The 26081-nt window shown below is 42.5% G+C and overlaps 1 protein-coding gene across 1 annotated transcript in view; it reads left to right on the forward strand.

The window, feature by feature from the left end:
• Positions 1 to 20669, forward strand: part of LOC122789036 (protein phosphatase 1K, mitochondrial-like) — a 295109-nt gene extending 274440 nt beyond the window's left edge. The window contains exon 7 of the mRNA XM_044056209.1: positions 16322 to 20669. Coding sequence (XP_043912144.1) covers positions 16322 to 16453 — 132 coding nt within the window. The 3' untranslated portion in view covers positions 16454 to 20669. The remainder of the gene's footprint in view (positions 1 to 16321) is intronic.
• Positions 20670 to 26081: the final 5412 nt, after the last annotated feature.

Consider the following 26081-nt stretch of genomic DNA (forward strand, 5'->3'; position numbering starts at 1 on the left):
CAAAGTGTTGTTTTTGTGCCAAACATACCTTTTGGAATTGTGGCCAGAAATTTCAATCTTGGTCTCATCAGACCATAAAACATTTTCCCAGATGCTTTTGGGAGACTTGATGTGTTGTTTTTCAAATTTTAGCTGGGCCTGGATGTTTTTCTGTGTAAGAAAAGGTTTCCATCTTGCATCCCTACCCCATAGTCCAGACATATGGAGAATACGGGACATTGTTGTCGCATGTAGTACACAACCAGTACTTGCCAGAAATTCCTGTAGCTCCTTCAGTGTTGCTGTTGGTCTCTTGGCAGCCTCCAAGACCAGTTTTCATCCTGTCTTTTCATCAATTTTGGAGGAACGTCCAGATATTCTTAGTGTTTCACTGTTGCAGTCATCACATTTGGGTTACCTGCCTGCGGGTAGCCCTCAGCTGGCCTGAATACCAGAGTCTTGGGATTTCTGCATCACTTCTTCCATGACGTCAGGTGTCAGGGGTATAAAACATGCAGCCAACGCCATTACATCAGTCTTTCTTACCATGCGGTGCCCGAAGCAGAAGAAGTTCACAAGTGCCGGTCGGCCAACTCCTGAAATTTTTGTTTTTCGAGTTTCAGACCTGAAGTCTTCTAAAAGATAAGTACCCTGCTGGGGATCCTTTTTTCTTGCTCTAACTGATTTCAGAAAAAATTAATAATTGTCTTGCCTGTGGAAAGCAAATACTTCAGAGATTTTCATTCTTACTGCGTCACCTGTTTAGGCCCAGACCACAACGTCCCTTGCTGTCGGTTTTGTGCCTTGTTCAACGCCCAAACTATTCGTCGGGCTATTTTTGTAGCTAAATTCTTTCTATCTTGATCTCTGTACTCCGAAATGTCTTCGGTAAGCCATCGACTACCGATCTCCTGAAAAAACGAAAGGATAAAGACAGACCACATAGGTCCAAGGCTGCTGATGATGCTACCGTTAAGCTAGTCGCCAGTCCGCTGGTACTCAGTGAGGCGTTTTTGCAGTCCCTCATACCTGCTTCTATGGATTCGTAGGCCTCTACTGCGACCCATTCAGAGTCCGGTATACCACGAAATGCTTCTTTGACTATGGTACCTGCGGATGTCTCTACCTTGGATGGATCTGGAGCCGCTGTGCAGGCACTGGCTTCTGAGGGTATTTTCAGGCCTTCCGATCTTCATATTAAACCGACAACTTTCTTTCAAACCAAAAATACCGAATTTCTCAGGCCTAAAGTTCGCACTACGCCTAGGAAACTGACGACCAAAGCGCATTCTCAGGCTCACATGCCACAAAAACAAATTTTTGGAATGGCTGAGGACCTCATTACTTTAATTAGGGGAAGTCAACCTTCCCCCCTCATAAAGACCCAGAACTGTTTTTCCTTCTGATTCTTCTGATCAGGAATCTGATTACTCTGATCCTTCTGACTTCTGATCCTTCTGACTTCCAAGATATATACTCTTGGCTACCTATGAGGATTCTGATGCAGAGGATTTCATTCCCTCTGCTTCCCCTCCAGAGGATTTTTCCTTTGGTGAAACCCTGCACACCCTTAGAGAACATTTCCGCTGGGAGAGCCAGGACTACTCCCAGTCCAAAAAGAGACTCGGGGAATTTTTAAGCTTGCCTCAGCACAGGTCTCTAGCTATCCCTCCTGTTCTGGAAATTGTAGATGATGTCTTCCTGGAATCCAGCCTTAGATACATTGCCTCCAGCTCCCAGGAAACCTAACATGTACTATAAAGTGCCTGACTCCACAAATTGGAATCCTACTGTGGATCCAGAGACCATTTCCCAGGGACCTAAAGGCATTAAGGCTACAACTGCCAAAAATCCTACCCCTTCGGACAGGGATTCCAGGGCATTAGATAGATGGGGAAAAAAGGTATACACCTCTGCTATCCTTACCATTAGGGCTTTAAATTGTCAGTTTCATATGTTAAAGTATCAGCAGTATATTATGGAGCTAATTAAACAAAAAATGTTGTTGATTCGTGATTGTGCAGAACACAAAGGTTTACAAGAGTTAATGCATTCTGCTAATCAGGTTGGTAAACATACTTTGCACTGTGGGTTTGATGCTTTAGAAGCATCTTGCAGGGCTGCCGTCACTGGGTCTGTTCTTAGAAGACATGCTTGGCTTAAGGAACAAAACTTGCCAGATCATGTCAAAGCAAAATTACTGGATGCACCATTTAATCAAGAGCATCTATTTGGTAATAAAGCAGAAGAAGTCCTCAAAAGAATGGAGAAGAATGCTAAATCTATGCAAACTGTTAAGGATCTCTTTCAAGTACAGCCACTTAGATTCAGTAGGCATTGCCTTAAAAAAATGGTCTTTTCCAGTCCCTTCCAGGCCTTCTCAGTCCAAACCCAGGGGCAGCAGACCACCAAGACTTCAGTCTCAGGCTATGCACAGATCTAAGCAATGGAGTGCTCCCATGTCCAAAACAGGGAGTACTAAGCCTCCATCCTTTGGTAAAATTGCACAATGACTTATCCTTAACTCTTCCAAGCCTTGCCCAAGTACTTGCACCTTTAGGAGGAAAACTTGCACTGCATGCCAACAATTGGCAATACATTACCCAAGTCAAATGGGTCTTAAACATTGTTTCCCAGGGATACAGATTCCAATTCCACTCACTCCCATCCATAAGCAGATGGCCAGATCTACCACCAAACCAGTGGGCAGAGGCCCAAAAGCAAGTACTTTTTTCTCAGTATCAAAGCTATTCAACCTGTGCCAGCAGAACAAAGAGAACAAGGTTTTTACTTCAGACTGTTTCTGGTCCCCAGAAAAGAAAACTCATAGGTTCATAGGTTGGTACTAGGCTATCGGCCCTAGGGCATATACAAGCCTAGCCCTAACAATTCCCTGGATATTTGGCATCCTATCCTGGATCTGTCTGTTCTCAACACCTTTTTGGTGGTTCCAAAATTCAAAATGTTAACTCTCCAACAGCTGCTTCCTATGCTAGCCAATAACTCCTGGCTAGCAACCCTAGATTTAAAAGAAGCTTATCTGCACATTCCCATAAGGGAATCTTGCAGAAAATACCTACGCTTTAGAGCAGGCTCTATGCGGTATCAGTTCTCTGCACTTCCCTTTGGCTTATCTACTGTGCCCAGGGTATTTACAAAGTGCCTAGTTCCAGCCATTGCATATTGCAGGCAGAGAGGAATTTGGATTTACCTATACTTGGATGATTGCCTGATTCAGGCGGACAGTCAGGAATTGTTACTTCAACACCTGGCATTTGTAAAGAGACTTCTCACTTCACTGGGGTACACCATCAACGAAAAGAAATCACAACTTGGTACCCAGCCAACCGATTGTATTCCTGGGAGCAAACTTGAACACAACTTCCCAGATGGCATTCCTCACTCCAGAGAATCAAATTTATTTGACAAACTATTTCAATCAATTGGCCAGCAAAACCCGGCTATCTGCAAGAAAAATACTGCAAGCCCTAGGGTTCATGGCCTCTTGTATTCTACTAATTCCATATGCAAGACTGCATATGAGGAAACTTCAGTGGTACCTAAAAAGTCTCTGGTGTCAACATTCTCAGGACCTGAAAACAATGATTCCTATCATTCCTTGTCTAAAGACAGAGTTCCTTTGGTGGTCAGAGGCCTGCAACCACAACAAAGGACTCCCTTTCATTCTACCCCCTGCTTCCCAAACCCTAACAACAGACACATCAGACTATGCATGGGAGTCTCACATGGCAGGGCAGTGCATTCAGGGTAAATGGAACCCAAAGCATATGCACCTTCATATCAATCAAAAAGAAATGTTAGCTCTGCAGAATGCTCTGACAGCCTTCAAGGGCCTTATTCTTCCAGGACAACTATTGGTAAAGACAGACAACACCACAGTTATGTGGTAAATAAACAAGCAGGGAGAAACCCATTCCTACCCACTCTGCAGACTAGCCATGGCTCTGTGGAACACAGCCTTGAGCAACTAAGTACACTTACAAGCTCCATTCCTGCCAGGCAAACTAAATTCACTGGCAGACAACAAATCTCATGGATCCACATGAGTGGAAACTGGAACCCAAAATATTCAAGCTTTTGAGGAACAGGTGGGGGGCACCAGAGGTGGACCTTTTTGCTTCCCCTCAGAACTATCAATTGAGCAAATATTGCACGAGAACTCCCCACAGCCAAGCTTGGAAAGTGGATGCCCTGTCCTTCACCTGGGAAAGCCTCTCAGTCTATGCCTTTCCCCCTCTGCTACTCCTCTTGAAGGTTCTAAAAATTAAACAGGACAAGCCAAAGACAGTCCTGATTGCGCCAGACTGGCCACGCCAGCACTGGTACCCTCTTTTGCACAGTATGACAGTGCTACAACCATGGCACCTGCCTCAGACTCCTTCCCTGCTGTTCCAGCAGGCAGGCCAGATTCTGCACCCTCAGCTGCAGACCCTGAACCTTGCAGCCTGGCTAATCCTCTGAATTCAACACCAGCAAACCTCAGTAAGCAGGTGCTGGATGTCATTTTTGAGGCAAGGAGGCCTAGTACTAGAAAATCCTATATGGAAAAATAGAAAATATACTGTTCCTGGAGCCGGTCTCCGGGAATGGGCACAACTGTGCCCAGCTTACTTCATATACTAGATTACTTAACAGAAATGCTCCACAAAGGCCTATCCTTCTCTTCAATTAAGATCCATGCCTCTGCCATTTCAGATCACTATAATACTGAGCCACCCCTCTTCTCTTATCCTCTGGTAAAACAGTTCCTGAGAGGAGCCAAAAATTTAAGACCCCTCCAGGAGAGCTCCCACTCCAGCATGGGACCTTAACTTTGTATCAGAAAAGCTCACACTTCCGCCTTTTGAACCTGCGGCCACAGCAGAGTTAAAATTCCTCTCATGGAAGACAGCTCTACTTCTAGCCATCACTTCAGCAAGAAGAGTGTCTGAATTGCAGGCCCTTATGACAATGGAACCCTTCATTGCCTTCCAAGCAGACAAGGTTTCCCTCAGGACTAACCCATCCTTTATGCCCAAGGTGATGTCTAGCGTGGCTTTACCCGGTCCATTCATTTGCCAACCTTTTTTCCTAATCCTCAGAATAAAGGGGAAAGAATCCTGCATTCCTGGACATGCACAGGCAGCTTAGGTTCTATCTGTTCAGGACTAAACCTCTCAGAAAATTTGACCAGTTCCTAGTCACCTTTGCTGCAGGGGCAATGGACAAGGCCATTTCAAAGCAAACCATTTCTAAATGGATAGCACACCGCATCCATTTGTGCTACAAGCATCATGGAAAACCCACCTCACAGGGGATCAGAACTCATTCCACTAGGGCTACATCTACCTCTACAGCATTTCTCAGGGGAGTCCCTGTCAGGGACATCCTGGAAGCTGCAACCAGGAGCTCTGTACACACTTTCACCAAGCACTACCACTTGCCTATATTTTCTAAATCCAGAGCTGGATTTGCCACAGCCTCTTACAGGGCCTGATTGCCAGCCCTAATGCTTCATACCTACCTCCACCCTTCCTTAGCTTTGGGAATCAACCCAAATTTGATGACTGCAACAGTGAAACACAAAGAACATAGTACGGTTGTGTACACTTACCATAAATGTAGATGTTCGAGTGTATTCACTGTTGCAGTCCTGGTTACCCTCCCTGCAGCCCTCTGACTTCTCTTGATTTCTTTTCTGTCCTTTTTGTCTGGCATATCTTATATCATTGGTATTTGTTTTTTGCTGGGGGTATTACATATCATGTTTATTTTGGGGGCACCTGACATCTGGGGCAAGAAAAACTGATGTAATGGTGTCTGCTGCATGTTTTATATCCCTGACGACCTGACGTCATGGAAGAAGCGACAGCATCCGACACAGAAGTCCCAAGACTCTGGTATTCACGCCAGCTGAGGGCTACCTGCAGGCAAATAACCCAAATGTGATGACTGCAACAGTGAACACACTCGAACATCTACATCTATGGTAAGCGTACACAACTGTACTTACTTTGCAATGTCACTGTTGTCCCATATTTTCTCAACTTTTTGATGACTGTCTTCACTGTGTTCCATGGTATATCCAGTGCTGTGGAAAATTTTTTGTACCCTTCTCTTGACTGATACCTATCAACAATCCCTTTGCTTTGTAAGCACTCTGCGAACCATGGCTTTTGCTGTAGTAGGCAACTGAGTAAATGTCAGGAAAGTACTACTAGGACAGCTGAATTTTATTTGGGGTTAATCAGAGTCTCTTTAATTGATGGCAGGTGTGTACCCAAGAAGACAGACTGTTGTAATTAAATCAAAAGGTGCTTCAACAAAGTATTAATTTAAGGGTGTGCACACTTATGACAACCAGCTTATTGTACATTTTTTATTTTTTATATTTTTCCCCTAACAGATTTGTTTTTCAGTTGAATTGTACAGGTTATAGGTCACATTAAAGGTGGGAAAAGTTTTGAAATGATTTATTGTGGTCTCATTTTTTTATATCACAAAAACCTGCCATTTTAACAGGGGTATGAACACTTGTTATATCCACTGTATTGTATGGTCATACTACTTGCTTTAGGAATTTTCTGTGTAGATTGTAGGATTTACCAATAGTGGGCATTACCGTGTATGCTGTTTAAATAAGATTCAAAGAGAAACCACTCTGAGATCACAGTCAGGAGGCAATCAAGAGATAGTGCCTGGCCTTGGATCGTTAACTTTGCCATTAAGTAGGATCTCCGTGACTGATGGTTTACTGATAGGATGTGTAGGGGAAAAAAAGCCATGGTGGTGCAATAACACACAGACACTGGCATAAAGTCATGATGTAATACCTTTTATGGGACCAACATAGGAGTTCAGTTGCCAGTGTTTGATACAATGCTTAAATATCCATTTTTTGCCTAGAAAGGGAAGCACATAACTTAATTTTTGCAAGTTAAAAAAGGATGCTGTTTATGTATGGGGGGTGGCTTTAGCTTGGATGTTTCATATGCATTTCAGACATACTGTGGGGGAGGGGGAGCCTGAGATATTTTGTATGTTACATTATTACATGTTCATTTAGCAGAGAAGATAAAGAGCTCAGGAGACTACTTTATCAATTAATGAAAAAGTAAATCATAATACAGTATATTTGTAGGGAGATAGTTGAATCCATAGAGAGGAAAACAAGGTTACTCAGTCTAAACAAGCAATTTTTGTGAGAGAGAGATGTTTTATTGGTGAGAATTTGTTTAGCTCATGGCAAAGTGATGTGTTATGAAAAGGGTAGGGATCACAAAGAGAATAAGATTTTGTTATACTGTATGGATGTTTTGTGCAGTTAGATAAATTTACAGCTTGCATAAGTATACTAACAGAAAAAGTAGAAAAAAATGTAGTGTGTCAGTCTGAGGTTTGGACAAATGCCTCTGAAGAACAGTAGTACTGTATAAAGTTCTGTTATACCATCAGAATTGTCTAAATATTAAGGCTTTTCTGCCCACTACACTTATACTTGCTAGCATTATAATTAGAATGTTACTTTACATGCAAATAACTACTGTTGTCACAAATAAACAGTTTGCAAAATGCAAATCCCAGTAATCTTACAGTTAAGGTTAGTTGGTCATTTGCTTTTGGGCTACATTTGTCATAAAATCATGCATTACCCGAACAAGGATTTGTTGCCCTTCACTGCACTGTGTAGGTGGTCATTGTTACTTTTCTCACAGAGGAAAAGTTTTGGAAGTGCTATAGTGACTCATAAACCAAGGTCCAGTTTTCAACCATTGACTGTCAGATTGAATAACTGAATTAGGTTACTCTCTGTTGTTCATTTTCCAAAGGTATGTAGAAGTTTCCTTTAAGAACCATAATTTTCGTATCAGATACAAAATTATTATATAGGAAAAATTCTGCTGGCATTGGCTTGCCAGTCATTTTTTTATGTAACTGTGCTTCAGTGGGCATTCATCCTAGTTCTGAGTGACTTGCCTTTGTATAACCTGCATTTAGGCATTTTCTGCTTTTGATTAGGTAAACCACTTTTTAGAAGTGCTTGTAAACAAACTATGAACTTTGAAACTTCTGATCAGATGTCTTTTCTGTCCATTCCTCAACAGATTGGTCTCGGATCCAGCCACAGCCACTTCCTAACTTTGAATCTGGTGCTCAGGCTCCTCCTTTTACCCATAATCCCTGTGAATAGAATGAGCTACCCCAGATGTCGTTTGCCACTTAAAGAACTACAACATATCTTGGTGCTTTTTTGTTTTTATCTTTAGATAACTTTCTCCTTCCCCTTTAATCCTCCCTCTCCCTCTCTTTATATATATATATATATATATATATATATATATATATATATATATATACATACAGTAAACTCTCAGTTAACCGGAATTCAAGCAGCGGGCAAAAAAATCAAAGAAATACAGTACAATTTTCTTGTGTTGCACTTTGTAATCCGGGAGTCATGTTTTTCCCTCTAGGTCTTTAATGGGTCTGTCCTCTGGGACTGGAGCCCTTAGATCCATCTTTAACCCAAGGTAGGTCTGAATAGGAGCCAATGTTACATTCCTCCAGAACCTGGAGTTTTTTGACAAAGTCAGCATTGGCACACTTGCATTGAATTTGAGTCGGGCTGTCTGTGCTGACTTCAGTAGGTTGGGATCGGATCCAGAGTCTTCATATATCTTTCTCCCCGTAGAAGCATCAGCTCTAGATAGTTCAACTCCAGCATCAGCCTCTGATCTGAGTGGGACGGCTTCCAGGTTTCAACCATCTTCAGGAGTTTAGACTGCGGAGGTGGGACTGTCCAACTCCATCTCAGGCTTTACATTCGAAGCTTTCAAGACAGTCCTCCCCAGCCAAGAAAGATATCTGTCTTTTCTGTACCAAATCCTCCTTATCTTCATAGACTCTCCCAGGTCTGAAGCCTGCTCTACTTGTCTCATTGAGGCAGCCAGACGGTTTCAGAAAGATTTGAGCCTGTTTGCCATAGAGGATCCATCTCTATTTCTGAGTCCCCTCCTGAAACTATCTCAACAGAGGTCCACTGAAAACATAAATGCAAGAGGAGACACTTAGATTCCACTGAGGAATCTCCTACCACTGACACTGATTTTGAAGTAGGGTCCCATGGATCCCCCATTGCGAACACTTCATTTGGGGAGATTCTGTTTGAGACAGAGTTTTGGTCCTACCAAGATCTTTTTCAGGAGGTGTCTGCTTTCCTCAAAGCTTTCAGTTCTGGCCCATTTACTACTTGGGTAATTCCCCCTGTTGACAGGATGATAGCTCTAAGCTTGTTGCAGGCAAGGAAGGAACCGGACCTATATGAACCTATCCCTAAGAAGCTTGATAAATTTTTAATAGCACCTGAAAATAGACTCCATTGGAGCAAAGGTCCTGCTGTAGATTCCATGCTAGTGGGGGCAGCCACTAAGGAAGAGCTGCTCTCTACATCACCCAACAGGGATTCCTGTGCGTTTGTCAGACTTGGGGAAACACGGACGCCTCATGTACTTTTACAGTGAGAGAGTTGAATTATCTGGCACATGTCACCCACTTCCAGAGAGATTTGACCAAGGAGATCACCAAATCTCTTCCAGGAGCCCTGTCTGTGGATCTAAAGGAAGGCTGTTGGGTCACAGTTGGCTACCTTTCAATCTTTTTCCAGTACATGTAGGTGCCTTGTCTGTAATGGTGCTGAAGGTGTGTCTAGAGCAGCTGGTACAGGCATTTCCATCAGGAGGATTGCCTGGATGCAGCTTTGTGATTTTGCAGAACATTTCAAGACCTCCTTCATTAGTTCCCTTTTTATAGGTTCATAGGTGTGTACGAGGCTAATGGCCCTGGAACAAGGCTAGCCCATAGAAGTGCCCTGGTATTGTGCCACCCAACATTAGTTCCTAGTATCAAGCATAGCCACTGGAGTGATCCCCTGGGTGAACTTTCTATTTCCCATCCACTCATTAAGATTTCTCTTGAATGATGGATTAACCTAAAGTCAAAGAAGTTACCTCCAGAAGTGAGAAGGATAGTAAACCCTTTCTGCTGTAGCAATCAAATTCTCAGCACTTCTGCGGCACTTCTCCAGAAATTAGAAGGGAGGCAAGAGGATTTTGTTTCAGAAGTGCAAAGGGGGGAAACTCTTCTGTTACGGGCATCAGCCAAGAGGCAGAGGTGGTTCACTAAACCAAGGCTTCAGGGGTACTTTCTCAGAGAAGCCTCTCCAGTGTTCATAGGTTGGTACTAGGCTATCAGCCCTAGGGCCTATACAAGACTAGCCATAACAGTTCCCCTGGTATTTATTCCCATACTATTTACTTCCCTGGACCCCTGTCTAGCAGGGCGACTGACGTGATCCTTGGGGTGAATTTCCTTTCTCCCATCCAGTAGTCAAGGTTCCTTTTGAAGAGGCACTCTGCTTAACATGTATGTGCAGTCTATTCCAGAGTCTGGGAAGTCTCTGCAACAGAAACCTATCGCTCCAGCATGTTTTGTTTATTGTGATGACAAGGTTTAGATCCCTGGAGTGTGTGGCTCTGAGGGATTGGGATTTCTTTAAGTGTAGCATGTCCATCAGCTCTGGGTTTGACATGGCCTTGTATGTTAAGCAGAGATAGCCTCTGAGTAGACGATATGCGACTTAGAGTATAGCTGGAGTTTTTAAGGCGGACAGCGTAGGGCATCTGCTTTAGGCCTGTGATTCTTTTAGTGAGGTATTTCTGCGGCCTCTCCAGTTGTTGCAGATGTCTTGAGAGGTACATACCAAATGGGGCATTGTATTCTATAATGGGTCTAATGAGGGATGAGTACAGTGGGACAATGACCTCCTTTTTATGGATGAAAAGCCCTTGGTGATGAGGTGTGGCACATAGAAAGATTTCCTGACTGTTGTGGCGATGTGGTTATCGGAGGTGAGACCACTGTCCACCTCACCTGTCCTGAATGTTTGCCTGCCTGTCATACTCTGGAGGCAGCTGGGGAGATGCTTATATCTGTACCTAACAATCTGGATGCTTATCACTCTAAAATACAAATGGGTACAAAAGATAGTAAACAGAGGATATGTTGTACGTTTCCATACTTCCCCATCATTTCAGAAAAAAATTCCAGATGTTCCACCCTCAAAGGGGAGCAGCCACTTCAGAAATAGAGAAGCTACTAAGAAATTGAGTGATCTAAGAGGTCGTGCTAAACCAGAAAGGGTCCAGAATTAACTCAAGATTCTTTAGTGCTAAAGAAAAACCTGGGACCGTAGGGCAGTTTTGGACCCAAGCTGACTAGACACATTTGTAGAACAAAGTTTTGGATGGTCATAGTTGAGTCCATTCTTCACTACTAAGGAAGGACAGTTGGATGTACACAGTAGATCTTCAGGGTGCGTACTACCTTACAAAGATGGACAGGTGCTTGAGAAAGTGTCTTCAATTCCACCTGGGAGCCAGTCACTTCCTGTTCCAAGTACTGCCATTTGTACTCCAACAGCCTCCTGGGTTTTCACCAAGTGTATGGTAGTGGTAACATCTCATCTGTGACTGCAGGGCTTCTAAGTATTCCAAAACTTGGAAGACAAGCTAATCACCACACCTACCAGGAATCTACTCATTCAAGCCAGGGATTCTGTGCTCCAGCACTGTACGGACTTGGGAGTCATAGTGATTTTGAGAAAGTCCAGATTGCAACCAGTTTAATTTCTGGAATTCATTGTAGCAACTTTGGATACAAGATCTCCGATTAAGCTTTTTCCTTCAAGAATCTCATCTCTTCACCAGCAAGCAGTAGAACTTCTATCCTCCCAGAAGCCACCAGCAAGATTAGTTCTTTGTCTTTTAGGTTCCATGGCTGCTTCATTCACTTTAGTTCCACTGGCCAGATTTTACATGCATTTTCTTTCGGTCAGAAAGCAACCTTTTTCCTTTTCAGTGAATTTAATAAACATCTGCAGGACACACATCCAATAGTGGCTAGCGTCTCCAGTTGTTTCACAGGGAAATCCTTTCACTCTGCCCTTTTCCCAAGCTACAGTGACCATAGACGCTTACAGAAGCGAGTCATAACATGAGTATTTTGGAGTTGAACAGTCCTAGCATTGCAGACTTTTCAGGACCAATATCCTCTTGGGTGTTATCTCCGTACAGGCAGACAACATGGCAGTCATGTTATTATTTATTTATTTATGTATTTAACATTTGTTTACCACGGACGTTCGACTTGGAACAAGCAGATTTTTCAGTGGAGGCCTGGGGAGAAACGCTCCAGATGCATGTCTTTGTAACGTGGGAGGAAACCAGAGCACCTGGAAGAAACCCACATGAACACAAGGAGGACATGCAGACTCTGCAGAGAAGGAATTCCAGCCGGGAATCAATCCAGAGAACCTCTTGCTGTGAGGCAGCAACGCTAACCGCTACACCACTGAGCTGTTCGCAGTCATCTGGTACATCAGCCAACAGGGAGGAATCAGACCTCATTTTATGTATCATAAGGCCATGAGTGTGTGACAGTGGGCAATATCGTCTCACCTCTTTCTATTCCCAATGCATGTCCTGGGGAAATCCAACATACTAACAGACAAGTTGAGCAGATCCATTGTGCTCCCTCATGAGTGATCCCTCAACTCATCAGTAATGGAATGGGTTTTCAGACATTGAGGCTGACCTCGTTATAATCTCTTTGCCTCACCCCACAACAGCAAATGCAGCAAGTTCTTCACTGTAATACCTCATGAAGGGGAGTCACCTCGGGGCACTCTGCATCCTTGGCTCTCTGGTCTCCTTTATTCTTTTCTCCTGCCTGTTCTGATTCCAAAGTTCTTACAGAAAGCATTTGCAGTGAAAGTCAAAGTAATCCTCATAGTCCCTTACTGGCCTTGACAGGTGTGGTTTCCCTTCCTCTGGCCTCTTCTTTCCACCCACCATGGGTTCTGAGCTCAGACCCAGACTTCCTTTCTCACCCATCAGTGCTGCCTAACCCGCACATTCAGTCCCTCAAGCCAACTGCATGGTTTCTGTAATTCATTGGTGGTTCGACAGTCTGAGTTTTCATCCCCAGTTGTACACATTTTGTCTTCCTCAGAAATTTCCTACTAGGAAGATTTGTAGATATACACGGAGAAAGGTTTGCTATTTGGGCTGTAGAGAAACACATTGATCCTTTGTCATCTCCCCTTCTGTCTGTTTTGTACTTCCTTGCACATCTTTTTCAAAGTGGTTCCAGCTATTCTACTATTAAATTTCAGTAAACTGCAGTTTCCTCATTTCACATAGGAGAGAATCATACACCCATAGCCCCCGTTAGGTTGTTCAAGGTCTTTCTTACCCTGACCTCCACATAGAGATCCAATCCCTCTATGGGGTATTACCATTCTTTTGCAGGCCTTGACAGGCCCTCCCTTTCAACCTGCTGCAAAAGTGGATCTTTTTTATAGGTTCATAGATTTTTTTATCATTGAAGACCATATCCCTGGTGGTTGTCACTTACTTCTGCCAAGAGAATTTCAGAGCTGCATGCATTATCCTCAAAGCCTCCATGACAGTGCCCCTGAGAACCAGTCTTCCTTTCCTCCCTAAGGTTGTTTCAGAATCCTCCATTAATCAATCCATAAATCTTCCAGCTTTCTTCCCAAGTTTCTCAAACCAGGGTGAATACGCCCTGCATGTACTTGATGTTCATTAGTTACATTTTTAACCACACCATACAAACCCCATCAGAAAATCAGCCCAGTTAGCTGTATCCTTCTCCAGTGCTAAATTAGGAAAAAAAGATGTCCAAAGTGACTCTGTCTCAATGGCTGATTTCAGTGCATTTCATTTGTTACAAAAAAAAAAAGGGGAATTCATCTCCCTTCCTCTAAGCACACTCCTACAAGACCTGTGGTTTAATCTACAGCCTTTTTCTCCAACCTGGTCTAAGGTTCATTCCTTCATCTCACATTACAAATTGGATATGCAGTCCAGATGTAGGGCCCATTTTGATTCAGCTGTGTTCTGGAATATCCTTCCATGACTCCTTCCAAGTACAAAAGTAGCTGGGGACTATGTCCCATCTTTTGAGGAGTGGACAGAAAAGGCAACATCAGATACAAAAGTTATGTACTCACCATAACAATAAATCTGTGTATGTTCCCATCTTTTCTTCAACTTCCCTCCCACCTTTCCCCCTCCTTATTTTGTTTAGGTAGCAGTGTATGTTAGCAACATAATTTCATTCTGAGATGAATCTAATTGACCTTGCTTTGGCTCCTGATGGTATTGTATTTTTGCCTTACTTTCCTCATATAGGTAACCACTATTTAAGTCACCTGCTGTTTTAAGATATTTTACAGATATATTTTATAATTCACTTTGCTTTTTTTGGGCAGATAACTTCAATCTGTGGTAGCTTGTTCTGTTCACAGGGATTATTTGTAGGAGGAGGAGCCTGAGCACTAAATTTGAAAATTGTGTGTGGCTGTGGCCAAATCTGAGGTCTGATCCAAGATGCATCTGTTTAGAAAAGGATGGAAACGGACAACACAGATCTATCATAATGGTGAGTACAAAACTTTCATTTCTGTGAAGTTTTGCTGGAAGCTGGAGATCTAAAAGATCACAAGCACAACCCAACTACCTAAGGGACGGAGTATAGAAAGTAGCTAGGATTACTGTGCCAGGAACAACCACCAGCTTGGAATATCCTTTCTGGAATCAAGGCAGGTCAGAAACTATATTGGAGGCCCACCTAACTAGTTAAATCACAAAATAGAGAGGAAAGGCTTTTTTGCTTAGATTTTACCCCATTTAGTATTCCCTTACTTCTGTGAGTGACTGGCACATATAGTCAGTCAGAATTACGGGAACTAATATTACAGAGATTCTGCTTTGCGATTGACGGTCCATTTCCCTCTTTGTTTTAATTTGGTCGTGGTATCTACACACCCTTGGAAGCAGTTTAGGAGGTCCATGGACATGCCTTCATAGACTTTTCTTTATTATGTTGTGCAGAGAATATGTGGAGTGGCTTAGTCCTGTGATTTAACTAAGACTGACTCGACCAAATAGATCTAGTATTAGAAGTATTACTTTTTTATTCTTGAATCTTTTTCTATTGTAACAATATGTTTAGCTGAAAGGATTTCTGACCTTCATACAGTAGCAGCATTTCACAGGTGACAATATTTTTTATTTAAAACATTACTTACACAAAGTAATTGATTTCTTCCCAGAGAGATGCAGCATTGTTTGAAGATGACTATAGAAACAGTTATTGTAGGGTGATACTGCTTCTGCACAATGAACGCCACACTTTGACTCCATTTGCATACAAGTTTGGATTTGAACCACTGCAAAAATATACTGAGTTAATGATTTATAGTTTTAATTGTAAGTAATTTTGGTGTGTTGTAATTTTAACCAAGGAGTTTTCTCACTAAAAACATGAAGATGGAACCCATCAGCACTGTTGTATTTATGTAGGCTTGTGCTAACTAATGAATGAGATGGGCATTGCTCTTGTGTGTGTGTGTGTGGGGGGGGGGGGGGCATTTCTGGCTAGTACATATAACGTGTCTTTGAATAGAAGCCCATGTTCTTTTTAAGTACTGCTTGAAGACTTTTCATTCTGCTTCAGTGTGTAAATATCTTCACACAGGGTAACGCTTTTAGGCAAGTTCATTTTGAAATGCTGCCTTGTGGTATAAAGTCCCATTTGGCAGGTCATAATACTGCTCAGAATGCAGCTGCTTGTATTCATTTACTGTTTCAGGTCTTGAGTGGCAAAGGAAAAAGTCACACTTTACTCTTCTTTGCCATGGCCATGGGCAGGTATACACGATGGTTGAGGGAGTCATCCATTTTTTTATGTATGTGATTGTTGGCTTTTAGAATGAACTTTTCCAGACTTAAGTTCTGAGAGTGCTTGTTACATGATAAATCTTCGACAACCCCCCTACAGCAGTATTCTTAACATGCACTTGTTCCTGTATGTTATGTAAGCATGTAGTATGTGCATGAGACATACAGACACTCAGTTGAGATGTATATATGTTTGCATATATTGTGCTTTTTGCATTCTTTTCCCTTTTATCATGAAAAAAATATTGGAAATGCCAAATGTTTCACACACACACCCTCCCCAGAAATAATCCAGCATAAAGTATCTTCTTGCAGGTGCATAACTGAAGCTAGTGTTGGTGAAGTTAATGCATGACATTAAGGTTAGTATGGTTTCGCTAAGCTCTCCTGTGTCATGGATTAGCAATTAAGCTGATGGTTGTATGTTTGTGACTAGTATGAGGTCCTTGAATAGTCTGAATGCAAGTGTCAATCTGCATTCAACGGATAATTTTGAACCCCTTGTCTTTCTGTTTCAGGCACTGCAGTATGGAACTGAAGACAATGTTACTGCTATGGTGATACCATTCGGTGCATGGGGAAAGTACCACAGTGCTCGGACTGCTTCATGTCTTGGAAGAATTATTGTTGCTGGTGGCAGATGGAGCTAACAATTTTATGAGAAAAGTTAATGTATTCTGCTTTTGTAGTGCATGTTTTTTGAGTGACTGCTGAAGGAAGACTAGAGGGATTAATTTTACACATTTAGTGAGCTGTGGATTGCCAGCATGGTGCCGCTGTACCTTGAGGCCACTGTTTAGCATTGTGTCCCATAGAGAAACACGACATAAGTCTTTATGTGCGTTTTTGAATAGCATCAGTAGTAGAAATCTAAGAACATATAATCTTGTGCGTCGTTCTCAGTATTCGTCTGACTAGTATGTTTTCAGCAGATCCTTTCATAGGAGAATTGTGAGAAAGCTAAAAATATTGCACAGAGCAGGTTGCACCATCTAGGTTTTAGTTGGGACCTCATCACACAGTGTTACTTGCATGTGCGGTACACAAATTAGAATGTTCCATTATTGGCATAGTGATTGCTTCTACTGTATAGTCCAGACATCCCTTCTATTTCAGTTGCATAGCACAGACATATTTTGTATAGCATGATTGCTGTTAATATTACAGTTCCCAGAAAGAACACTGTTATACAAAAGAAAAGAAAATGTTTTATGAAGGGTGTCATCATAAAGGAGCAGTGCTATAAATTCTGAATTTTGAATTACTAAGCTAAACATGATGGGTAAATTTTCTCTGTAATGCATGCTAGTTTAAACATAACTCGTAAATCCTTGCATGCCACATCCTGCCATGTGATGCCCCCTGGCCTGCCAGCTACTTTGTTGTAGACTTTTATTTTTTTTTTTGTAGAAGTTATTAGGTGCTTATCTCCTGACCTAGCCTCAGGTTACAAGCTTGGTATATCTGATGGCACTGCCTAGGGAATAACTGTCAGTGATTCATGCTACAGACAAGATAAAACTTGCTTTGTAATATGCGGTAAGTTTTGAGACCAGTCTTCACCAGCAAAGGAACTGTTTTTTGTAACCAGTGGGCTATAGTCGAGCTGGCTGGATGGTGCAGAGGCAAAGAAGTCTTATCTGTGCCATTAGTGACAAGGAATCAACTCGAAGCAGCTGGAAGGGTCAGCAGGGGGACCGAGCGCGCCTGTCCTCTGGGAGGAGGGGGAGATGGGGGAAAGCATTGCTGCTTGGGCATCCTCTGTAGACCAGAAGTCTCAGGCCAACAGCAGTGTAGAGGGAGTGGCACAACATTCTTTGCCTGTTAGGCATACATGCACACACCAAGCTTGTTGACATTGTTGCACTTCACTCCTGCTGCACAGTTGTTGGCCACCCAGTGCTGGTAGCTTCTACCTATTTAGTTCTTATTCCCTGGCTATCTTGAATCCCCTAAGGCCAACATCCTAAGGAGTTAAGGGCCCAGCTAACCAAAGGATATGTCCAGCATTGCAGGAAAGGAACCTCTGGGGTACCTGTTGAGAGCAGAGGGCAAAGGTAGGGATAAGGAGCCAAAGGGATGCTTTAGGGGTCTGAGCTGTTACAAAAAAAACGGCAGGATTCTTTGTATAAACTTTTTGATGTTTGTGCTTCATGCTGTCACTAGAAGCCAATTTAATGCCCACATAAAAGCAACTTTCAGTTGTAAAATTACTAATGCTATATAAAGTTTTACTATCCTCCTTAGATTTTCTTCATTGGGGATATGCATTCCATTCATTTAGGCATTAGAAAACTGCAGGATCCACTTTCCACCCATTTTGTAAACTTCCTGTTGATTTTGTATCAAATGTGGGGTTAAGATCCCTGCTGCCAAATACACACTTTGAGTTTCTACATTATTCCTCACTGTTGAGTTTCTGGTGGTTGTCTTGTAGGTATACCTAATGGAATATCATGGCTTGGTGTTTTCTGCAAATTAAAAGCCTAGTCTGTCAGTAACATTGTTTCCAGATTTTACAGCAGTGTAATTCTTATTTTTGAGATATCACTACTTGAAGGCAAGCACACATAATGCTCAGATTTACTGTACATGACGGAACAGTCACCTTGTGACATTGGGAAGGATATACCTGATGTAGGTACCTGTGTCTTAAACTGATCACCAAGTTGTTTTCTATGACTTTTCTGTGTCAGTCAGTACAGTTATTCAGTTATTACTAACTGGTTCTGTCCAACCTAGACATTCACTGTAATGTCCTCAAGCAGAGACATGATGTGATAGGCCTGATTCATGTTTCCACAGCTCACACCTGGCAGAATTTTATCAACTCTGCACCCAAAACTTCCCAGGCTGCAAATCTGTTGGTTAACCATAACCATGTATTTAGACAGGTTCTTCTCCAGATCGGTGTAGCCACACGTAAGAGTCAATCTCCCTTATAATTGACGCCAAGCTATCTTTTTTTTTTGGCATTTTTGTTAAGAATCGTTTCAATTTTCAGAGTTTTTCCATGAATTTTGGATTATCCCTTAAGTATGGTAATATTTTTCTTTCTCTTCTCTCTGTCACCTCTGACAGAATATTGTGTTTCCAGGTCAGTATTTGAAACTTTAGCTTGTCTGCTCCCCTTTCACTCAGTGTTCAACATTTTTTTTTCTTTTTTTTTTTTTTTTAACCGTTTCTTGCTCCACATATATTAGTTTATTTATAGTTGCAGTCAGACTTTAGTAACCAGAGTCCAGAAATAATCAAGGAATATCTCTGTAATGCTTCAATACACATTCAACTGAAAATGAATTAATGATTGTTTTTGCAGCTGCCGTTTTATTATTTTTGGGCATAAATACCTTTGTCAAATTTAAGGCAGTTTTTAGTTGGTCACTCTTAGATCCCCGTTTTGCTTTTACTTGTGACGTTTTATTGGTATGTTTCATTGTTTCTAAAATAGGAAGTATATTCGTGAGGCTGTTCTTTATAAGCTTACTGCTGTACTTGCCTTCTGCATGATAAGCTTAATAGCTTTGCAGCGCATGGAGCATGGTGAGAACACTCCAGTATACAGAAAGACAAAGCAGTTAGTGGCACATGACCCAGCCTTAACAATTAAGCACCCCCTGCTAAAAGTTAAGGTCTGGTCTAGTGCTAGGCAGTAAAATCTGACAGTACTGCCTGCTGTCCATACTGGTAACTTGTCTCTAGTTTCCTCAAACAAATTTAGTTGCCAGAATAACAGGATGTGTTATCGTCCATTTTCTGAAGAATACAAAGTCTGAAACTCAAATGTATGCCATTGTAGTAACTTCAGTCCTTGGTGATTTGTCCAAAAAACACATTTTGTGAGGAACAGACATAAATATGAAGCAGTAATCTGGATTTCCTGTGAAAATCTTGATAGTTGAGTTTTAAAAAGCAAGTGTAAATGTAATGGTCTGCATTACACTACCTCTTGGACGGCACCACTAAGCGTTTTACGACTTAGAAAGCCAGCAGAACTCTTAGCAGTTTTTTTTCCATGTAACTAGTAGTACATGGAGCAGATAAGGCTCCATGCACTAAAAGTAAACTGATCGCGTCACTGATCATAACCTTAAATTGTGTTCTCGACATTGATGCCGAGATTCAGCTCTTAAGCTTCTCTCAAGGTGAATAACTTGGTATCATAAACTGGTTATGATCTGGGACCTGATCATAATCCTCTATAGTCAGTCAGGCTTAATTTGCTTACTTTGTGACTCTGAGCAACTCATTTGACCAGCCAGTGCTGCTGTCTCACTTTAGAACTAGGTATTCTAGCTTGTTGAGTTTACCCACTTGACAGATTAAATACAATAAAATCTGGTTTTGATTTAATGTAAATTCCTTGTGTAGTTGGTGTAACAGGTATCACCAAAAGTGTGCTTTAATATGGTTTCATTGATAAGAGACATTCGCTTGAAGCAGGCAGTTGTCCCACACAAGCATTATAATGGACTAGTGTTATAATGGGGGGACTTTCGTATTTACACACGTTATAGTAACTGTGCAAAGTAGTAATTAAAGCTGCAGTTCAAAAAGCTAAAGCAGCTGCAATCTTTAAAACACTAAAGTGCATGAAGTAAAATGTCTATATCCATGTCTTCAAGTCTTCTGTATTGCCCAGCATGATGCTCTGTGGTATCCCAAGAAATAACTCCGCAGCATATGCTTTTTTCCCAGCTGGCAAACTGTCCTACTTTCTATTTTATTCTTCAGATTTCTAGTTGGCCTAAATATAGGAGGTAGTTTGTAATTAATCAACTGTGCACTACACAGCACACATACCTCTCAACTGTCCCTGATTTTGACTCAAATTTTAGCTCTGTCCCTCTTAATCCTTCCTAAAACTAGTGACTTTTGGAGGAAAGGTGGTGAATTACACTTAACGAATAATGACAATAATTAAGAGTTATAGACTTCTTTTACTTCAGAAAATGTGTATTAATTCATATGCTCTGATTCTGTCAATATTTCAAGTTAATAGCACTAATATTTTAAAAGTGTCCCTGATTGTCCCTGATTTTTTCTTGACTTGTCCCTGATTCTGTTGAAATTTGTCCCCGATTGGTTGAGAGGTCTGCGTGACAGCAGTGTTAACTGCAGTCACTCAGTAGTGCTAAGTGGCAAACAAATTTCACACAGGAGTAAGGAAGAGCAAAACAAATGCACTCTGTACCATAATCAGTGATTCTCTGCACTTAGTTGCCCTACTTGGTATAGTATATTATCAGACTGAGCTTTGTGTAACTCCTGAGAATGCGAATCTGGGGAAGTGATACATTTGCAATATAAACAATATAAAATAGTATTGGAGGTGAGATGTGTATAAACTGCAGTGTCACTGTTGAGGCTCTTTTATAGAGCAGATCTTAACCACTTTCCTCGGTAAATGTGTCTAGATAACCATCCAGAATGTGTGTGGTTAATTTGGATCATATACATGTTGCATATTAGGAAGAGCAATTGTTAGGCAGTCGCTCACCCTCTTCCCCACTGAGAAGCCTTTTTAATCCCATCTTTAACTGTATGTGGTTTGCCTCTCCTTGCTTTCAGGCACTAAGTTCATGCTTTTCAAGACAGAAGTTGAATAACTGTAACAATGTAAATTCTCTGGGGTGTGAAAATGCATCACTTAAAAATGATACTGATGAGCCTGAAGTGCACACACTCATTCCATTGAAAATGTAGCTGTTGGCATTTCAATCTCTTTCTGAAGTAGTTATTCTTTAGTGTGCAGAATGTGTAACAGCCTGGCCAGCCAGTTAGAGAAGGGGGCACATACTACAAAGAAAATTTCTCAAGTAAACACTATTAAAGGGGTTCCTGCACATACAGATTTGCTGGGGAGACGATAGACACCCATCAGGTGTTGCGAATACTTCACATTTTCCTTATCTACATGATGTTCATTGTGCATACAGCTGCAGTCATAACAGATGGGTTCTCCTGCCGTCAGGCGGGTCCTCGGTCGGCCAAATTCCAAAGTCTAGGTCCGGCGTCGGTTGTCATCGCTTCTTCCCTGACGTCTGTGCGACAGGGGTATAAAAGAACCAGCCGACGCCATTTTCTTCAGTCTTTCTTGCCGCGCGGTGCCCGAAGCAGAAGCAGTTCGCAAGTGCCGGTCGGCCAGCTCCTGAGATTATGAATATTTCTCAACCGAAGACTTCTATAAAGCTAAGTACCCCGTTGGGGAAACTTTTCTTGCCTCAGACCGATGTCAGACAAAGTTAATAATTGCATTTCATGTGGGAAGCAAATACCACATAAGGATTTCCATTCCCTCTGTATACCTTGCTTAGGCCCAGACCACGACGTTTCGGCCTGTCGTTTTTGTGCTACATTTAACAGACGGACTATTAAGCGTCGGGCGGAGTTCGCCCAACACTATTTTAGCAAAATGTTTAATTATAACATGTCGTCGGATACTCCGACTCCAATTTTGAGTAAACGACGTAAGGATAAGGACCGACATACGAGGTCCGCGACTTCTACCAACACCACGCTAAAGCCGACTACATGTCCTCTGGTTCTCAGTGAGGCGCCTACGCAGCCCTTGACTACCGATGACACTTCATTAGCGGTGTCTTCTGTGCCCGAGGTCGCAGGCTCTTCGGCCCACACCCCGACTACAGATACCGAAGTCACTCTTGGCGGGGAAACTCAGAGTTCAGACATGGCCTGCCACCTCTCAAGGTGTCTTCAGGCCTTCTTCTTCTTTTTCCATTAAGGCTTACTCTAAATCTAAAGCAGCCATGCATTCTAAAAGACAAGCTCCACAGGGCCCCTCTCAGGGTCCCATGCCTAAAAAGCAGATGCTCAAAATGGCTGAGGATTTGATTACTCTTATCAGGGGTTCTCAACCCCCCCCCCCGGACAAAAGGCCCAGAGTGGAGGAAGAATACCTTTCCTCGGACCAGGCCTCCATTACTTCAGAGCATTCTGAGGACCAGGAACATTCTTACTCCCATTTAGAAGATTCTGATGCAGAGGAGTCCATTCCCTCTGTCTCCCCCCCTGAGGATTACTCTTTTGGGGAAACCTTGCATACCTTAAAGGAACACTTCCACTGGGAAGGCCAAGAGTACTCAGACTCCAAGAAAAGGCTCAGGGATTTCCTCTTGCTCCCTCAGCACAGGCCTCTGGCTATACCTCCTGTCTTAGACATACTAGATTATGTGTATTCAGAGGCCAGCCTTAACCCAGATTCTTTACCTCCAGCTCCAGTCAAGCCTGACAGGTATGACCGGGTTCCTGATTCACACCAATTCCTATACAAAAGCCATACAGCTGACCCAGAAACTATTTCACAGGGTCCCAAGGGTATTAAGGCCTCCACTGCCAAAAATCCATTACCTTCAGAAAGACATTCCAGAGCTTTAGAAAGGTGGGGGGAAAAGGTATACACCTCGGCCACTTTAACCATGAGGGCATTAAACTGTTAGTTCCATATGTTAAAGTATCAACAGTTTTTGTTATCTCAGTTGAAAAGCAAAATGTCACAACCTGAACAACCAGACTTGAAGGAGTTGCAGGATTTGTTGCTTAGTGCAGAGCAAGTGGGTAAACATACCTTGCAATGTGGTTTTGATGCTTTAGAGGCCTCTTGTAGAGCTGCTGTTACAGGGTCAGTCATACGCAAACCTTACCAGATCATGTCAAAGCTAAATTACTAGATGCACCTCTTCAAAAGGATGTATTGTTTGGTGTTAAAACTGAGGAGGTATTAAAGAAAATGGAGGAAAAGGCAAAATCAATGCAAACAGTGAAAGATTTCCTACAGGTACAACCGCCACGTTTCAGTAGAAATTGTCCTTCAAAAAATTGGTCCTTTCCAGCCACGGACAGACCTCAAAGAGGTAGATACAGGCACCCGAGAGGTAGAGGGCAATCTCAAGGATCATTTAGAGGCAGGCAATGGCAAACACCTACACAAGAGGGGGTGAGGATAGTTCACAGCCATTCAGAAAGCAGACCCAATGACTTTCCCCTTTGCATGCCAAGCAAGGCTCAAATGGCAGCACCTTTAGGTGGAAAACTGGCATTATTTTCGAAAAATTGGCATATTGTCACAAAAGACAAATGGATCCTGGACATTATAGACAGAGGCTACAGATTCCACTTTCACACCCTTCCAGAAATGAGAGGCATGCCAAACCTGCCACACAATCAAAGGGCAGAGGCACAAAAACAGATTTCAGATCTCATGGACATGAAAGCTATTCAACAGGTACCTGCACAAGAACAGGGTCAAGGTTTTTATTCCAGAGTATTCCTGGTACCAAGGAAGGGCAAAAATTGGAGACCTATTTTGGACCTATCCATCCTAAACACATATTTACTCGTACCAAAGTTCAAGATGCTCACATTACAGCAGCTTCTTCCCATGCTGGGCAAGGAGTCTTGGCTGGTGACATTGAACCTCAAGGAGACATACCTGCATGTCCCAATCAGACAAGATTGCAGAAAATACCTCAGATTTCTTGCAGGTTCATCCCATTATCAATTCTCTGCCTTGCCCTTTGGCTTATCTACTGCGCCCAAAGTGTTCACAAAATGCCTGGCATCAGTAATTGCCTTCTGCAGACTTCAAGGGATACAAATATACCCATATCTGGATGACTGCCTGATCCAAGCGGACAGCAAACACACTCTTCTGAAACACCTGGTGTTTGTAATAATGTTGTTGAAATCTGTGGGATACACAGTCAACAAAAAGAAATCAAGACTAATACCCTCTCAAACAATAATTTTCCTGGGTGCCAGCTTGGATACAAACACCCAGATGGCCTACCTCACGCCAGAGAAACAAGGGCAATTAACTCAATACTTCAGAAAACTGGCAACCTTCACCAGGCTGACTGCAAGGAAAATCCTGCAGGCTCTGGGATTCATGGCATCTTGCATCCTACTAATCCCATGTGCAAAGCTGCATATGAGGAAACTTCAGTGGTACCTAAAAAACTTATGGTCTCAACACAGCCACAGTTTGGAAGCAATCATACCACTGATTCCATGTCTTCAAAAGGAATTTCTGTGGTGGGCTCAAGCATGCCAAAGAAACATAGGTCTCCCATTCTGCAAGCCTCAAGCAACTCAAGTCATCACAACAGACGCCTCGGACTACACCTGGGGGGCGCACATGACAGATCGGTGCATTCAGGGCAAATGGTCACAAAAAGAGAAGCACCTACACATCAATCAAAAGGAAATGCTAGCAGTAATAAATGCTATTATGGCTTTCAAAGACCTACTGCATCCAGGGCAGCTATTGATAAGAACAGACAACACCACAGTCATGTGGTACATAAACAGGGAGGAACTCATTCATACCCCCTGTGCAGACTAGCCATGTCCCTTTGGAACATGGCTCTGGAATTGCAAATCCAACTTCAAGCACAATTCCTGCCAGGGAAGGAAAACACATTGGCAGACAACCTGAACAGAAATCTGGCAGACAACCTGAGCAGAAATATGACAGATCCACACGAATGGAAGTTGCATCCTCAAGTTTTTACAATGATAATTCAAGCATGGGGAAGTCCAGACATAGATGTCTTTGCCACCCACAGAAATTACCAATTGACAAAATTCTGCTCAAGGACCTCTTCATCCACATGCCTGGAAAGTAGACGCACTCTCTTTCAGTTGGACAACAATGACGGTTTACGCCTTTCCTCCTCTTCCACTGCTGGCCAAAGTTCTATTAAAAGCCAGAGCAGACAGACCAAAGATGATTCTCATTGCTCCAGACTGGCCAAGACAACACTGGTACCCACTCCTGAGGAGCCTGACGCATTCCCCACCATGGATCCTGCCTCTAATGCCTCTTCTACTGACTCAGCACAACTTCAAAACTCTTCACAGTCAGCTGAAAACACTCAATCTAGCCGCATGGAGGATTCCTTAAATTCACAGCAGACCCTACTCTCCAAGGAGGTGCAGAATGCTATTTTAGAGGCCAGAAGGCCTTCTACTAGAAAAGCCTACTCTGCAAAATGGAAACGGTTTTGTGTCTGGAATCAGAAAAAGGGTCAGAATCCTGGAATACTGAATTTACCTCAAATACTACAGTACCTAGCCTAACTGCTAAGCAGTGGACTTTCATTCTCCTCCATCAAAATCCATGCCTCAGCCATTTCTGCAGAGTACACCACTGATCCTCCTTTATTCTCTCACCCTCTCTTAAGACAGTTCCTCAGAGGGGCTAAGAATATAAAACCCCCAAGGAAGCAAGCAGTACCGGCTTGGGACCTCAATTTC

Source organism: Protopterus annectens, chromosome 14.part0, assembly GCF_019279795.1.
Source record: "Protopterus annectens isolate FY-2018-M chromosome 14.part0, PAN1.0, whole genome shotgun sequence".
Lineage (NCBI taxonomy): Eukaryota > Metazoa > Chordata > Ceratodontiformes > Protopteridae > Protopterus > Protopterus annectens.